The sequence below is a fragment of the Eschrichtius robustus genome, chromosome 16, assembly GCF_028021215.1.
Source record: "Eschrichtius robustus isolate mEscRob2 chromosome 16, mEscRob2.pri, whole genome shotgun sequence".
Classification (NCBI taxonomy): Eukaryota; Metazoa; Chordata; class Mammalia; order Artiodactyla; family Eschrichtiidae; genus Eschrichtius; species Eschrichtius robustus.
Genome location: NC_090839.1, coordinates 28,993,744 through 29,009,952, shown reverse-complemented (window position 1 = coordinate 29,009,952; position 16,209 = coordinate 28,993,744). Strand labels below are relative to the sequence as shown.

At 54.6% G+C, this 16,209-nt stretch overlaps 2 protein-coding genes across 3 annotated transcripts in view; one reads left to right on the top strand and one right to left on the bottom strand.

Moving 5' to 3' along the window:
• The first annotated feature begins 1,323 nt into the window (after positions 1 to 1,323).
• Positions 1,324 to 10,075, top strand: SDCBP2 (syndecan binding protein 2). The gene is given in 9 exon segments (XM_068524176.1): positions 1,324 to 1,440; positions 2,108 to 2,174; positions 2,804 to 2,904; positions 6,416 to 6,574; positions 7,239 to 7,328; positions 7,330 to 7,415; positions 7,495 to 7,666; positions 9,674 to 9,765; positions 10,021 to 10,075. Coding segments are annotated over 9 exon segments (876 nt in total). The 5' UTR covers positions 1,324 to 1,386.
• A 1,127-nt stretch (positions 10,076 to 11,202) lies between these two features.
• Positions 11,203 to 16,209, bottom strand: part of SNPH (syntaphilin) — a 41,416-nt gene continuing 36,409 nt past the window's right edge. For both annotated transcript variants that reach the window (XM_068524678.1, XM_068524677.1), the window contains one exon: positions 11,203 to 15,546. In XM_068524678.1, the coding sequence (XP_068380779.1) occupies positions 14,355 to 15,546 (1,192 nt within the window). In that variant the 3' untranslated portion in view covers positions 11,203 to 14,354. The remainder of the gene's footprint in view (positions 15,547 to 16,209) is intronic.

Genomic DNA, 16,209 nt, shown 5'->3' with positions numbered 1-16,209 from the left:
GGTGGAGGTCTGCAGACAGCATGGGGATTAGGGATGGCATGTGGGAGAGATGGGATTTGATGGCAGATTAGGAGGGATGGGAGAGGTCGTTGGGGAGTGTTAAGGTTGATACGAGGGTCAAGGCAGCAGGTACAGAGGAAGGATGAGGAACAGTGATGGATGAAGATGACCTCAGCCCCTGTGGGTCACTCAGGGGAGATGCGCAGAGGATCTGGACCTGGTCCAGAGAATGTGGGCCCAGTGGGGTGAATAGGACACCCCTTGACCCCAAGGAACTGCAGTTCAGGTGGGAAGACAGACTAAGGACGATTGAAGAGTCCAGGGCCGGAGGCTGGCCTAGAATCTCTTCTGTGGGCAGGGTCTTTGGGAGCAGCAGTGACCTCATTGCCTGAGGAGCCAGGGTGGGAGGGCGGGGCAGAGACATCCAGCTAGTGACGGCTGGCCCAACAAAGGCCCGGAGATGTGACAGAGACAATGTGCTAGTGGGTAAACGGAAAAGAATCCAGAAAGACAAACTGCTCCTTCCTCACATTTCAACTAGGAAGGAAGTAAAGCATTTCTGTGAGGTAATTTCTTTGAATTTCTTTTGGTACCTTGCTCCGAGGTCCTAGTGGTTCTCCTCTGGACAGGTAGAAGGCGTTCAGTAACTGTTTATCGTGCTTCCCCCCATTTCCTTCTCCCTCTGGAGCAATACTCTGCTGAGTGTATAAATTCTGCTACAGTTTGTGTGCATGTTTTTAAGAGTTTCCTTTGGTCTTACCTCATTGTGGTCAAGATCAAGAGTCGCCAGCGAGACCGGAAATGGCTGGTATGCGGTAGGAACTCAGATGCCCAGAGACGGAGAGGCGTGTGGGGGGCTGGGGAGGACTTCTAAAGTGCCTGCTGCCTTTCTGTTGTAATATCAAGTCCCCGCCCACTTGACACTGGACTGAACCCCGCGTAGTTGCGGGATGATGCTGAGCAAACCCCTGACGGTGGCCGGGTATACAGCAGGTGCTCACTACCCACCAGCTGGACTGGATTTAGGTCTTGAGTGATCAGACCTCATAAGCCTGTCTGACCTTTGAAACAGGACAGGGAGGGACGTGGCCCCCAATCCTGTTTTGCCTGGTCAGCATGTGCTAGGTGACCCCGGGTCTCAGGTTCTAAAGCCCAGAGTCAGCTGAACATGGTGGGATGGGATTTTTGCGGGGTTGAGAGCACGGGCTTGGGAACCAAACAGACTTTGGGTCAAATCCCAGCTCCCCCATCTCTAAAATGGGGACAGTAATACCTTTGTGACATCTCTCTCGTCCTGAGAGTGCTGAGTGGCACACGTCCGTGCCTCCTCTCAGCCCTCAGCCCTCCCCACCCTCTGTGCCCTGCAGCGTGTTCCAAAGAGCAGCCATGTCCGCCCTGTACCCATCTCTGGAGGACCTGAAGGTGGACCAAGCCATGCAGGTAAACTGCCAGGCCATCAGCCTGGGGTCCCCTGACGGGGCCTTCTGGATTACGCCAGGGTAGCTAAGGGAGGCTTGTCTTGGGTCAAGTGTTGGGGACCGCTGGGAGTTCCTGACTGGCCCCAGGGCATGCAGGTCCCCACTGCAGGGCCTGCTGGGCAGAGCAGGTGTCCAGAGGCCAAGGCAATGGAATTACAGCAGGTGGAGAAGACCAAGCAGCTGCAGACCGGCCCGTCTGGTGCCTGCTCTATCCCAGTGCTTCCTCCATCCGGGTTCGTGTAGAACCCATGCTCTAGGACGAGCTTCCAGAGTAAACCCTGTGGCCGTGGCGTTTGGCCTACTCAGCCCCCAGAAGCCCTTTTCTCCTTCCATCCCACATGAGGTCCTAGTGGGTTTTGAGAATTGGGGGCTTTTTGACTGAAAATTTGCCTTGGCTGCCTCAGGTAGTAAACGAGTTGTGACATTTGGTGGGTCGCGGGCCCCTGGGAGAACCTCCCTCCAGAAGCGTGGACATCTGCAGAGGCCACATTTACTCCAAGGGTCATGGACACCCCCCCTCAGGCCGCCAGCATACCTAATGCCCTGACCCCCAGCCTCAGGGAGCCCCAGGCCTCAAGGGCTCTGGGGCTCATGGCCACAGCTGACCGGCACTCCCCATCCGTCCCCAGGCCGAGGCCAGAGCCGTACCCAGGATGCCCGCCCTGCCACGGCAGGGAGCAGACTCCCAGCCTTCAGGTGAGTGAGTGGGCTGGGGTTCTCCTGGCTGAGAGTGACCTCTGCTGGACATTTCCAAGAGCCTGCCTCCTTCCTGCCGCTGAGCTGTGGGCACTATGCAGGTTGACCCTCCGTAGAACCCTTTGAGGGGGTCACTGAGAAAGCTGCAGCTTTGTGAGGGCACTGACCGCCCTGACTTGGGGCCACCAAGGAAGGTTGCATGTGGAGACCGGGATGCGTGTGGTGGCCCTGGAGCTGCTCGTGGCCCTCTTGATTCAGGCCCTGTGGTAGCAAACTTGAACTCAGGCCCAGCTCTTCTCCTCACCACGCAGTTCCCCAGAGCTGCCCTCGGGTCTGGCCGGTGCCAAATAAAGTCAGTTAAATTGAACACCAAAGTGATACATGAGGTACTCAGTGTCCCAGGCCGCTCCTGGAGAAAGCAGACCGTCTGAGGGGAGGACCCACAGTGCCAGCGAGCGTTCCTGGGAGTGTGGAGCCATCTCTGGGATATACTGCATTCTTGGGAGTAAACAGCATCCCCAGGCCCTGTTTCTTAATAAAAATGAGTGACCACCTGGGAGCCAGGCAGGTGTGGCTAATCTCAGGCCCGGAGTAACACCTTTCTTCTTCCTTCCTTCCCTTCCCATCAGTTCTGTACCCAAACTTGGCGGAATTGGAAAGTTATATGGGTCTTTCGTTCTCCAGCCACGAAGTCCAGCAGAACCTGCCTCAGATTCCAGAAGGTGCCAGTGTAGGTATTTGTCTTTTGCCTGATGTGGGCCCTCCTTCTTGGTCTTACCATTTAAACAGACTTGAATCTCCTCTTTCCCCAGCGTTGCTGCGGCTCTGTTTTTTGATGGCACTTTGTATTTTCAGCCTTCATTAAAAGTGCTGTGGGGTTTCGTGGTTTCCCGCGGGCCTTGGGGCTGAAGGGCCACTGCCTGCCCTTTGACCTCTGACCTGCTGGCCTGAGCCTGCTGGATGAGACTGGAGGACATGAAACTCGGCCTGAGCCTGGGCGCTGCTAATGAAGGGCTGCCTGTGACTTGACAGCAGCTGCATGGTTAGGCAGAGCCCAGTGGGGAGGAGCTTGTCATCCAGCCCCACTCCCCAAATTAAACAATAATGCTTGATTCCTGCTCCCCATGGCTTCAGGGAGCAAAGGAAATCATAACATAGAAATATTCACTCCTGAAAATGTATTCACTTATAGAATCAGTCCCAAACCCTCTCCCAATCAGCTCCAGCCTCCCTGCGGGCCATCTGTCAGTTGTCCTTGTCTGCCAGCCCCTCCCCGGTCCAGTGCAAATCGATTGCAGAGTGCAAATGCAAATCTTGCTAAGGCTGCAGGATTTCATGAAATTGATGGAAATGAGGATGAGAACTGCCACACTGACAAATGAGGATTTCATAGGAAAAATCAGAAAGGATGAGGACATGTGGGACCCTGAGAAAAACTGGTGACACCCTGGGGTGTTTCTCCAAAATGACCCTCCTGACAGTCATGTAGGGAAGTACACACATGAAGCAAAGTAGGTCATGTTGTAGATAGTCCAATTTTAATCCATCGATTTAATCCCTCTTTGGTCCAATAATTAGGACAACCTAAATTTTGATTAAAAATGACAGATAATACATTTTTATAATTAAAATTTTAAAATTATTTTTATTTCATTTTAACTTTCTACTTTTAAGTAATCATAAATTCATAGGAAGTTGCGAAGATAGAGAAGTCCTTTGTACTCTTTACTCAGTTTTCCCAGTGGTTCCATTTTATGTAACTACACTGTAACGTCAAAACCAGGCATTTTACATTGGTACAATGTGTGTCTGTGGTTCAATGTCATTTTATCACCTGCAACCACCAGCACAATCAAGATAGAGAACTATGTCATCACCACAAAGGTGTCTCTAGTGTTGCCCCTTCATAATCGTTCCCAGCCTCCCCCTCACCATCCCCAACCCCTTGGCAACCACTAGCGTGTTTTTGTCCCTATAATTTTGCCATTTCAGAAGGTTATGTAAGTGGAATCACACGGTGTGTGACTTTTTCAGATGGACTCTTTCCACTCAGCATCATGCCCTGGAGATCCTTCGAGGCTGCCTGTATCAACAGTTCATTCCTTTTTATCGCTGGGTTGTGTTCCATGGTGTGTCTGTACCCCCAGTTTGTTTAACCTCTTGAGGGACATTTTAGTTGTTTCCAGTTTTTGTCTATTATAAACTAAACTATTATGGATGTTTGTGTACAGATTTTTGTACGGATATAAGTTTTTGTTTCTCTGGGATAAACCCCCAGGAGTGCAAGTCCTAGGTAATGTTATAAATGTATGGTTAATTTTTTAAAAAAGAAACTGCCAAACTATGTCCAGAATGGCTGTACTATTTTATTTTCCTGCCAGCAATGCATGAGTGTTTTCAGTTTCTTCACATCCTTGCCAGCATTTGGTATTATCACTATTTTAAATTTTAATCATTATGGTAGGTGTGTAGCAATGCCTTATCATTGTCTTGATTTCCATTTCCCTAATGCTAGTGATGCTGAACATCTTTTCATGTGTTCATTTACCAGCTGTATATTCTTTTCGGTAAAATGTTTCTTCATATCTTTTGCTCATTTTCTAAATGGATTGTTTTTTTAAGTCAAATTTTGAGACTTTATTCTAGAGTCCTTTGTCAGATATTTGATTTGTAAATATTTTCTCCCACTGTGTAGCTTCTCCTTTCATCGTATTAAAAGGGTTTCTTGCAGAGCAAAAAGTTTTTAATTTTGATGAGGTCCAATTTATTGAATTTTTTCTTTTGTGGATTATGCTTTGGTGTCCTAAGAAATTTCACTGAGCCCTAGGTCCTAAAGATTTTCCCTTTTACTTTCTTCTAAAACTGCTATAGTTTTATGTTTAAATTTATGATTGAATTTGAGATAATTTTTGTATAAGGTGTGAAGTCAGTGCTCATATTTTGCCTACGGATGTTCAATTGCTCCCGCACCATTTGTTGAAAAGACTCTTCTTTCTCCAGTGAATTGCTCTTGCACCTCTGTTAAGAAGCAGTTGCCCCTCCTTGTGTGAGGCTACTTCTGGATTCTCTCTTCTGCTCCATGATCCATGTGTCTGTCGCTCCCCAATACCACACTGTCTTAATTACTATAGGTATATAATAAATCTGGAAATTTGGTAGAGTGATTTCTCCTGTTTTATTCTTTTTATCAGAATAGTTTTAGCTATTCTAGTTCCTTTGTCTTTTCATATAAAGTTTAGATTAACCTTGCATGTATCTACAAAACATCTTGTAGAGATTGTGATGGGAATTGCATTAAATCTGTATATCAGTCTGGGGACAGTTGACAGCTTTACTATGTTTTCCCAATCCATGAATACAGAATGTTTCTCTATTTATTTAGATCTTCTTTGATATCTTTTATCAGTGTTTTGTAATTTCCAGCATACAATTCCTGCATATGTTTTATTAGATTTACACCTAAGTATTTCTTTTTTTTTTTGAGTGATTGTAAGTGGTATTGTATTTTTAATTTTAGTTTCCACATGTTCATTGTTAGTATATAGTACAATTGATTTTTTTGTATACGTTGGTCTTGTATCCTGTGACCTTGTTGAACTCACTTATGAGTTCTAGGAGTTTACTTGTAGATTCCTTGGAATTTTCTAGTGAAGTATCATCTCATCTGCAAATAGAGACCATTTTATGTCTTCTTTTCCAGTCTGTATGCCTTTTATTTCCTTTTCTTGCCTTGTTGCTCTGGCTACTTCTTCCATTACTGTATTTAATAGTAGTGGTGAGAGTGGACATCCTGTCCTTGTTCCAGATCTTAGGGGGGAAAGCACTCACTCATTTTGGTACTTTTACCTTAATTTTTTTAAAGGCAGAGATCAAATTGAGCACCTTTCCCCCCCATCGTTCACTATTTTCTGTGGAACTTTTATTTTTAAGTGGATTTTAAAAGGCTCTTCTCCTGACACCAGTTTGCCTTGGAAAACGAGGACCCCTTTCCTATTTACCTGTCCTCTCTTCTCGCCCTACTTTCCTGGCTGTTTTTCAGGGGTGTGGACTTTGACGCCCCCTAGTGGTTTCATTGAGCCATGTTCCCTCTCGCCCGCATGCGGGAAAGTGTGTGGGCTGGGGTGGACTGCGGCCCAGGGTCCACTCCATTCTCCTTACCCCATCCCTGCTCCCACCCCGGGGACTCTTGTGGCACGAGGCCCCAGGCGCTGGCTGACCGCCTGCTCTCCTGATGTCTGCAGGCAGCGGTCTCGGGCCCCTCACCGGACCAGGTGGTGGCGCCGGTGTCCGGGAACAGCATGGGCGTGCTGCCTGGGGAGGTCAAGCCTGGGGTGCGCGAGATCCACCTGTACAAGGACGAGCGCGGCAAGACGGGGCTGCGGCTGCGGGCCATCGACAAGGTGGAGCTGGGGGTCGGGGGGGAGAGGAGGGGCCCCGCGGAGGGCGGAGGGCGAGGCGGCGTGCTGGACAGCGCCCGCCCGCCCTCAGCCCGAGCTGCCCGCCCTCCTCCGCGCGCCTCCGGGGTTCTGGCCGCCTCGTCCACCAGCGGGTGAGGAGGCAGCGCGGGGAGCCCCATCCACAGTAAGGAAGGGGCTGCGCGGGCTGGGAGCCGAGGCCCACCTGACCCCTAGGCCAGGCTCTTCCTCTCAATCCCCTCCTACAAGGCCCTAGGGCTGGCTCTGGGTTGCGCCAGGGATCCTCTACCTGCCCCTCCGTGGGCTCCTTGCCTCCTTGCCCCCCAGTCAAAGGGATCTGGCTTCTGGGCGGCTGTCTGCAGACAGTGGAAGCCGAGGGCCCCGGATGCCAGTGTGAGAGGCCTTGTAGTCCAGTGGTTGGGGGTGCAGCCTCCAGTCGGGGTTGAATTCCTGACTCCGTTGCTTCCTAGCTGTGTGGCCTGGAGTGTTTCCTCGCCAGGAAAATGGGGTTGCCTGTGTCTGCTGCGCAGAGCTGCAGCCCCAGTGCCCTGTAGGCTCCGGGAGGATCAGGGGGCAAACAGCAGCTTGGAGGAGGGCCCTGGGCTCATGGTGGGCCGGGAGGGCTGACTGTGGGGACTGCCTCCCCCAGGGGCTCTTTGTGCAGCTGGTCCAGGCCAACACCCCCGCGTCCCTGGTGGGGCTGCACTTCGGGGACCAGATCCTGCAGATTGACGGGCGCCAACTGTGTCGGGTGGAGCACAGACAAAGCCCACCGGGTGGTGAAGAAGGCGTCAGCTGAGAAGATTGTCATGGTTGTTCGGGACAGGTGAGTAGCTGGGTCCCAGGAGCCTCTCTGCCCACCCCCAGCCACGCCCCAGGCCCAGCTCACGGTCCCTCCCTGCCAGGACATTCCAGCGGATCGTCACCATGCACAAGGACAGCACAGGCCACGTCGGCTTCACCATCAAGAAGGGGAAGGTCATCTCTTTGGTCAAAGGGAGTTCTGCGGCCCGCAGTGGGCTCCTCATCAACCACTACGTGTGCGAGGTGAACGGGCAGAACGTCATTGGGCTGAAGGTAAGCTAGGCAGAGCAGCAGCTCTGTCCCGGGACATCAGGGGCTGGGACACGCCAGGCGGTGGGCAGGTTCGTGTCTGCGGGTGGGCTGCTGCCCCGACCCCAGCCTCAGTTACTCATCCTAAGGCTGCTACAGGGATTCAATGTGACAAGGTACACAGAGCTTCAAGCACAATGCAGGCACAAAGTAAGTGCTCAGTAAATATAAGCTATTGTTACTTACACATGGAGGCCAGAGGTGTGACAGGGAGCCGGGGGGTGGGGTGGGGGGGGGTGATGACCTGTGTAAGGACGTAGGTGCCCAGGTGGCTCCTGGCTGCATGGACACCTCCCTACTCTGTGTGGCACTTCTGTTTGTATCCTGGATCTTGTTCAGTAATAGGAATACTTTAGAAAATTGCTCTTCAGAGGTCCATTGCTTACCTCTTTTTTTTGCCCTCCCGAGGGGGTTTGCCTGGTGAGTTTTATCTTTAAATACAAGAAGGAGCAAGTGTCCTAGGCCCAGTGCTGTGACCTGGACTGGGGGGTGGGTGCCTTTGGGGAATCGAGCCTGGAGGAGGATGAGTCACGCCGCTTCTGGTCCCTGGATAAGCGAGAGTGGTTTATCCCGACTTGATGCCACCAGGACCGAGAGTGCTTCTTAATCCCAGCTGTGATTTAGAGTGAGGGTCCCTGCCGTCCTGCAGCCAGGGCTTCGGGGCTCACAGGTAGGGCTCCCCGGGTAGAGGTGGCTTGGGCGGTGGCATCTCACTCCACAGGTGGCACAGTCTTTTAAGCCAGTTCTCCTCCCCTTCACAAGGGCCATCACCATCACCATTCCTGTCACACATCTTCTTCCCTGTGCTTGACAGTCTCCCCACCTTCCTTGGAGGCTTGTTCTGCTGGCTCATGAGCGTTGTGATCAGGAAGTTCTTCCTAATGTCTGTCTGACATCCCTCCTGCTGCATCTCTCCCCTTCCTTGGGGATCAGGCATGACAATCCAAAGGGAATCCATTGTAGCTAAAAAGCTGAGTACAGTAATACCAATTCTGAGTGGCTGGCTCTACTGGGTGTTAGTGAACTCACTCCTTTCAAAGCATGACAGTTCTTTGATCTTAACTGTTCTGGAGAGCAGTCATTCTAAAACGTGCTGCAGATTCTCTCGTCCTCACTGATGGTTCAAGGCTTCACTCTGAACTTAACAGTTATCCTACCAAACAATGGCGTAAGGCTCTAAGGACCGGACCTGTCCCTTTGCTGAATGGCCCCAGATAGCTATGCTTCTTGAGATCATTTATCTTCTCAAAGGTCTGTCTATTTCTACTCTGGCCATCACTAGTCCCACCTAGCACATCCTCTCCCATTTATCCTGGAACAGCTAAGAAAACATATACCTGGGTTAGACATCTGTGTAAAGTAAAGGTCGTGGTGTCGGAGTAAGGGCCAGAGGCTCTTCTAATGGCCATAGCGTTTGTCTTTGGACTGTTTGGCACACTTTGTGTAGATGCCTTTTGTTTCTTGTTCTCCCCATGATCTGAATGGCTTCTGCGGGCCTCTCTTTTCGCTAGTCAACAAGATGTAAGAGGAAGAAGTACCACACGGGCTCGGCTCAGGCTGACAGGAGCCCAGTGAAGGGGGTGGGTGGGAGCCCCTGCTGTCCCCCCACTGCACGGTTATTCTCTTTGTGCTTTGGGTCCAGAACCCGAGTGTGACAGGGTCCTGGGAAATGGCATACATGTGTGCTTGGTGAGATTCCCAGGGCTCTGTGGGGGAAGTCACGTTTGTGAGGCCCTGTTAGGCGTCAGGCCCACACAGGCCCTCGAGCTGAGGGTGGGAGGGGCACGCTCATTTTACTGAGAGGGCCTCAGGTGGGAGGCCCACGTTCTTGCTCACCTGAGGGGCAGCCCTGCCCCTGACGTCAGAATGTCAGTGGCATCCTTCAGTGGAGGCCATGCTGACCTCTGCACAGAGGTGCCTTCAGAGTTGCCCCTGGCCCCCGGGGTGACCGCTCACTCACCCCTTCTCCAGGACAAAGAAGTCATGGAGATTCTGGCCACAGCCGGGAACGTCATCAACCTGGCCATCATCCCCACTGTGATCTATGAGCACATGGTCAGAAAGTAAGGCTGCTCCCCTCCTGCCTCCCCCCCTCCTCCCCACCTCCCGTCCACCCCGGCTTCCTCAAGGCTCCTGCAGAGCCCAGACCAGCCTGCCCTCCGCTCTCCTGCCCTTGCCTCCCTTCACGCTAGCCAGTGGCTTCTGGTGATTTGAAAGTCTTAGACTTGGAAGTGAGGGCCCACAAGGCATGCACAGGCTTTGCGGGGAGGGGAGAAGGTGCTGCCAGTTTGGGCGACTGTCCTTGTTGCTGTATCTAGGTTGTCCCCAACCCTGCTTCACCACACCATGGACCACACCATCCCTGACATCTGAAGCCACGGGAGAGCAGCTCAGCCCTCTCACCCTCCAGCAAGAAAGGGAGAGTCCTCAGGGGACAGGCTGTGGAGGCCTGCTGCCTGGGGGCGGGGCTGTCTCGAGGTGGGCGTGTTCTGGGTGGGGCAACATTGGATCACATGGGCCTGTCATTTATACACACTGGCCTCCTTGGAGCCTCAGCCGCTTAACTGGGCTAAGGCAGGGGCAGGGCCCACAGGCAGTGATTCTCTGAGCCGATTTAAATGCTGGGCACGTAGGCAGGCCAACTAAACACTTCCTAAAGTTGCAGCTGGGTCCCTTTCAAAATTTTGCCTCTACCAGTAAAACATTTCCACGGTTTGAGAGAACAAATACATGTTTTTGTGAGAATTGTTTCTTTTTCCTTTACTTGTTCTTTGTCACAAACGGTATTTAGTTATAACCCTTCACTGTCTTTTGAATAAAGATTTGATTTTACATAAAATCACTTCCTCAAAAGTAACTGAAATTCCAGAATCTTCTGTCTCATGACATGCCAGAGCTGGTTTTCTTTTAAGCAGTGATGAGACCAAGGCCTTTGCTACGTATTGCCTCTGAGCGCAGTGACTGTGCTTTGCCACCATCACATGCCGCCTGTCTGGGGCATGGATGACTAGAAGGGGACGGTGTGGGGCTCTGGAAGGGGGCCCTGGCTTTCGCGCACCCCCTGCTCAGCAACTGCAGCTGGCTTCCGCATCTGCAGAACGGGTGTGAGAACCACTTCAAGGGTGCTGGAGAGGATGGAACACGTGCACTTACAGGGCCCCGCGGGTCTGACGGGGGGCGTGGGGTGCACCAAGTGACCCCCTGAAGGGGAGTCAGAAGCACGGCAGAGCTGAGCCAGCACACAGCTCTCTGGTTCCCTCAACCTCAGGAAAGATCTCTGTCCGCTCAGCTTTTTCCAGGATGCGTGTTATGACTCCCATGCAGGTGGGGACAAGTGTGAGCCCCCTTCATCCCCCTCGCCCCCACCCCCAAAAGACACAATATAAAGAAAACAGGCCAAGGGTCTTGTTGTGTTTTCATGCTTTAATTCAGAGCTGTCTGCTGTAGGTACAACTCTGTCTGATCAAAAGGACAAAGAAGACAAAAGTGAAGACCCTCTCCCCACCTCCCCCCTTCCTGTATCCCCCGAATTCTCTGTCAAGGGCATGGCTGAATGTAGCAGTGCTCTGTGACGTGTGTGCCCTGATTCCTAGGTCAGAGGGGGTCATGAGTTCCCTGGGCAGGCGCCCCTCTGTAGGCCTTTACCCCAGAACCTTGTCATCTGCCCCCACCCCACCCCCCAAGGTGCTGCCAGATACCCCTGTGCTAGTGGCGACTGGGAAGGGTATTCAGTGAAAAGCTAAGTTATCCCCTTGGGAGATATTTGGGCTAAACTCCATTTGAGGCCAGCTCTCTGAGCAGAGTCCCGGCCCCGGACTCTGATTTCTGCTTTGAGCCTGGACCACAGGGGCAGCAAAGCAGCTCTGGCCTGGACCCTGTAACTTAGGAGAAGCCACTTCTGTCAGTGGGACTCCAAGGGACCAGCAGTTCCAGGAGGTGGTTCCTGAGAACACGGTCCCTTAGGATCTAATCAGCTCTGGCCAGAGGCTGGGGAGAGGGGAGACCCCAAAGATTTCTGTGCAGAAGCGGAGGGCGAGAGGGAAAGGTCACAGCCCAGCAGGAGGTGGTATTAAGCAGGAAGGAAAAGGGGAGCCTTGGAGGATGAGCACTCAGCGGGAGGCCCCCGGGCCCCGGCCTTGCGTCCTGGCCCCGCATCTTGTGTCCTGCAGTCAGGGCTTGGTGCCTGAGCCCGTGGGCCGCTGCGCCTCCCTCCGCCTCCACCGTTGGGAGCTGCCCAGGCAGCGCTGCCCCTTTTGCATAGATGCAGGATACCGAGCACACACACGCACACACGCACGAGCCGGGCCCTGGCCGACATGGTCCCAGCGTCTGTCCCAGGCCTGGGCCAGTGAGCTGCCTCCTCCACCGACAAGAGGCAAAGCCCGTCAAGGTCCCACCAGACCCCCCAAAAGAGACGCCCCCTCCAACACTGTCGGCTGGAGCCCCTCTGACCAGACAGGCAGGTCTCGAGCCACAGCAGGAGCAGAGGGCGGCGCCAGCTCCGCTCACCTGGTCCACAGTCCTTGGTCCACGCTCTTCACGAGGGGCTCCTCCAGCAGCAGGGACAGAACGGACCACAGCCCTGGCCCTGACCACGTCCATCAAAACACAAGACACAGTAGGAAGGCCACAAACACCAAGACGCAGACCGGAGCAGAGGGGCTACGCAGCTCGACTAGATTCCAGTGGTGAAAAATATATAGATTTTATGTTGTCAAATATAATAGTCATACATTTATTTTCTCGGCAAAGCTTTTGACTATTTCTAAGGAGACACCACGCAGCTCCGTGAGTACGCGGCACGGGAGGTGGGGTCCGCAGCCAGTCCTGGCTTGGCTTTGGATTGGGTTTGTCCACTGCCCCTCCACGTCACGACCCCCAGGTCCTGTGGGGCAGCCCAGCCCGGCCCCCAGAGTTTGGGTTTGGTTCGACTGGGGTGGAGGGGTGCTCCACAAAGGATGGCAGGTCTGAGGTCCAGAGCGAGGAAGGGGAGCTTTGGAGGCACAAAGCGCGTGGCAGAGGGGCTCTCCCCCCGATGGCTGGGCCGGCTGCCCACCCCCAGTGCATGCAGGCATCCCCCCTCAAGCAGGGGGCACAGAGAGGAAGGGCAGAGCCCACGAGTCAGGCAACAGCCGTCGGAGCAGCGGGGGTTGGCAAGCAACCTTGGCAGAACCAGAGTGGCCCCTAGGCCGGAGCGGTGAGTGAGACACAGGGTCCCACCAACACCGCCCCACCCCCAATGTAGGGCCTAACTCTGAAGAGCGGGTGGGATGACGAGATAGGTATAAGCCCTGCAGAGGAAGAGGAATGGGCTTACTCTGTAAAATAATAATGCTAATAAAATGTCAGCAGCTTTGCAGGGGACCTAGATGTGGTCCCGGGGAAGGAGGGGGGCCAGTGAACCTTCCCAGGCTGACTGGGCTTGGGCTGGGAGCCCCACTCCACCCCCTACCTGGGAAACATCCCAGGGCACCCTGCTTAGGCCTGGACGAACATCATGGCTTCAAAACCTCATCTTGCCAGTCATCCTGCTGGAGTTCCCCTCAGAGGCAGAAAGGTGTAAGATTTAGGAATCCTCATCCTAGAAAGCAAGCAGCCACCTCACAGGAGACCCTGGGATGCGTGAGAACCAAGCCCCAAAGTGAACACAGTGCAAAGCAGAAGTTGGTCCTAAGGTCCCCGGAAAAACGAGGGCAAGCTCCAGGGCAGTCAAACCTGGAGCAGTCAGCTGGCCGTTGCTGAGTCCAGCCCTGCCTCCCAGGCTGCAGGGCCCTGTCTCAGAAGGCTGGAGGTGCCCCCTTAAGCTGCCAGCCCCCGCCTCCTCCTTTCCTGCTGGCAGCGTCTCCAGACAGGAGCTGGGCTCAGGCTAGCATTCACACCCCGGCACTCGCCTGTCCGGCTCTCACAAAATTACCTGACACACTCAGAAGCGCCAGGAGGAAAACAGATGTGGGGAAGCTCTGGGATGAACAGACAGACACAGAACCCACACTGCCCTCTGCCCATCACCATCTTTCCTCCAGCCCATGGCCTTGACTGTGCTCCCGAATCCCAAAGCGGGGAGCAGCCTGAAGGGGGTGGAGCTCAGCCCAGGCCAAGCGGTTCCAGACCTGCTCGGAGTCCCGGTCAGGTGCCTGTACTTTGGGTCACAGCTGCCTCCATCTGAGGAGATAATACCGGCCCAGAAGCCCGGGCTGAGGGCAAGGGGTGGCTTGGGAGAGAAGGCTTGGGGTGAGCAGGGAACTGGACAGGACATGGGGGTGGGGGACGGGGAGGCTTGGCAGACAAGTCAAGCCCGGCCTCCCCAGATCAGCACACCAGAGACTTCCTGAGCAGGGGCTGCCCTGTGTGAGAGGCCAGGTGGGCAGGGGGGCCAGGTTGGGGGCCTCACCACCTTCCTTCTCTGCAGTGGGTCCCATCCCTGTGCCTCCCTGCCCTTGGCCTCTCTTCCCTTCTCTCCTGTTGAAGTTTTGGGACACCTTCCCCCAACCCCCACTCCCAGCCCCTGTCACTGTTGCCATTCTGAAAACACCACCTCCAAACCCAAAGCTAAATAAATAAGATGATGCCCCACGGGAACGTGCGAGAGGGAGGATGGCACCCCTACAATCGGTAGTCAGGCCGCCGGAGCCCGGGCCGGGATGGGGCCCGCTCAGAGCTGGGAGCTGCCGCCTGCCGTGCTGGCGCTTGGGCCCTGCTGGCTCAGCGAGCGGCAGCTGATCCGGCGGATGGAGTGCAAGGCCACGGTGCAGCAGCCCCGCAGCAGGGAGCTGATGTTGTAAATGGGCTGGCCCTGGCGCCGCTGGGAGCGGCAGAGCCAGGCCACCGTGGGCACGGCCGGCACCACCACCGCCAGCAGATCCACGATGTAGTGGCGGCTCCAGTAGCTCTTGGGCTCCTTCTCGGCTGCGGCCGCCTCCTCCTCCTCCTCCTCCTCCACGGGGCACGCCACGCTCACCGACGGGCTGGGGTTTGGGTTGGCACCAGGGTGGTGTGGGGTGGGCCCCCGGGTGATGGGCTCCGGGGCCTCGAGCTCGTCACCCACCATCACCACCACTGCAGAGTTGGGGTCTCTGGACCCCAGGGGGTGGGGATCCGAATCCGGGCACCTGTCCCCTGGCTTGGGGACCGTCCCGCAGACCTGGGCCTTGGTCACTTTCTCCAGGATGGTGTCCAGGTCCGGCTGGTACTGCACGAAGTCCGTCTGGATGGCGCGCTCCTGCATGCAGCTGGCCTGCACGCCGGCCTCCGTGCCGCACAGCAGCTTCTCGTAGGTGTTGCTGGCGGGGAAGCGGGGGCCCAGGCTGAAGGAGCCGTGCAGCGAGGAGCCCTCCTCGGGGCCGCAGTCCACCCCCGAAGACAGCAGGCTGCTGGCCTCCAGTGCGTCCGTCCGGCTCAGAGTGTCGTCGGTCGCCACGAAGCCACTGTCAGCCCCGTCCTCCACAGAGGCGCCGGGCTGGTCACCGGGCAGGCGGTCGCCGCAGACAGCGGGGTCGCTCAGCTTTGTGTAGGTGGAGCTACGGGTAAGGGAGCGGGCGGGGGACCCGCCGGCCGACTCAGCGGCGCCGTCCTCCTTGGCGAAGCCGTTCTGGGCCACCTCCATGCTGTGCAGCAGCGTCTCCAGCTTCTTGTTCTGGATGTTGATGTCCACGAAGTACTTCTGCAGCCCCTTGTCCTTGTCAATCAGGCTGTTCTTGACGGTGTCGATGACCTGCTTGAGCTGCTTGATCTCCTTGCGGGCCTCCTTCAGGGCCAGCTGGGCCTCCACGCGGTGGCACTCCTCCTCGATCCAGTCCTCCTGCATGCGCGACAGCTGCATCTTCAGGTCATCGATCTCCGTGTCCCTGTGAGCAGATGAGACACACATGCTCACCGCCTGGCCTGTCACCGCCACCAAGGACAGACAAGGAGGGGGTGTCCCCAAGGACACAGGGCCTGTGCTGCTGCCCCTCAGAGCTGAAAACAAAGGAACGACTCAGAGCTCCTTCCTCACCCTCTTCATTCCATCGGGGAAGCAGTGGGGACGGGAGAGGGGCCAGGGGTCAGGACACGAGAGGCCTCCTCTTCAGGGACAAGAATGAGCCACCACCTCATTCCCACCCTCTAGAGCCAAAATGCAGACGACTGTCCACATTTACATCCACTACCCAGAGAAGAGAGTAGACGATAAAGATTCTCAGTTTAAAGATGCTATAAAAACTTGATACATCCATTTAAAAATCTTAACATAAAACAACAAAAACTAAACCTAAAATCTCTACTCTGCAGAAGGGGATGTGGCCTCCTACAAAAGCCAGTGGTGGAAATTTTCAGTGGAGGGCTGTTTGGCCAGAGACGCCGGGGAGAGGGTGATGAGCCGCTTTGTTTCTATGAGAGAAATTACTGCCTTGAATGTAGCTGATAATTTTACATCTTCCCTCAAGTGGAGGGATGAGAAGAGGTGGATGAATCAGAGGAGAATGATGAGAACAGAGTGGCTGTCTTCTATCCATGCTAGATGTTTCCTC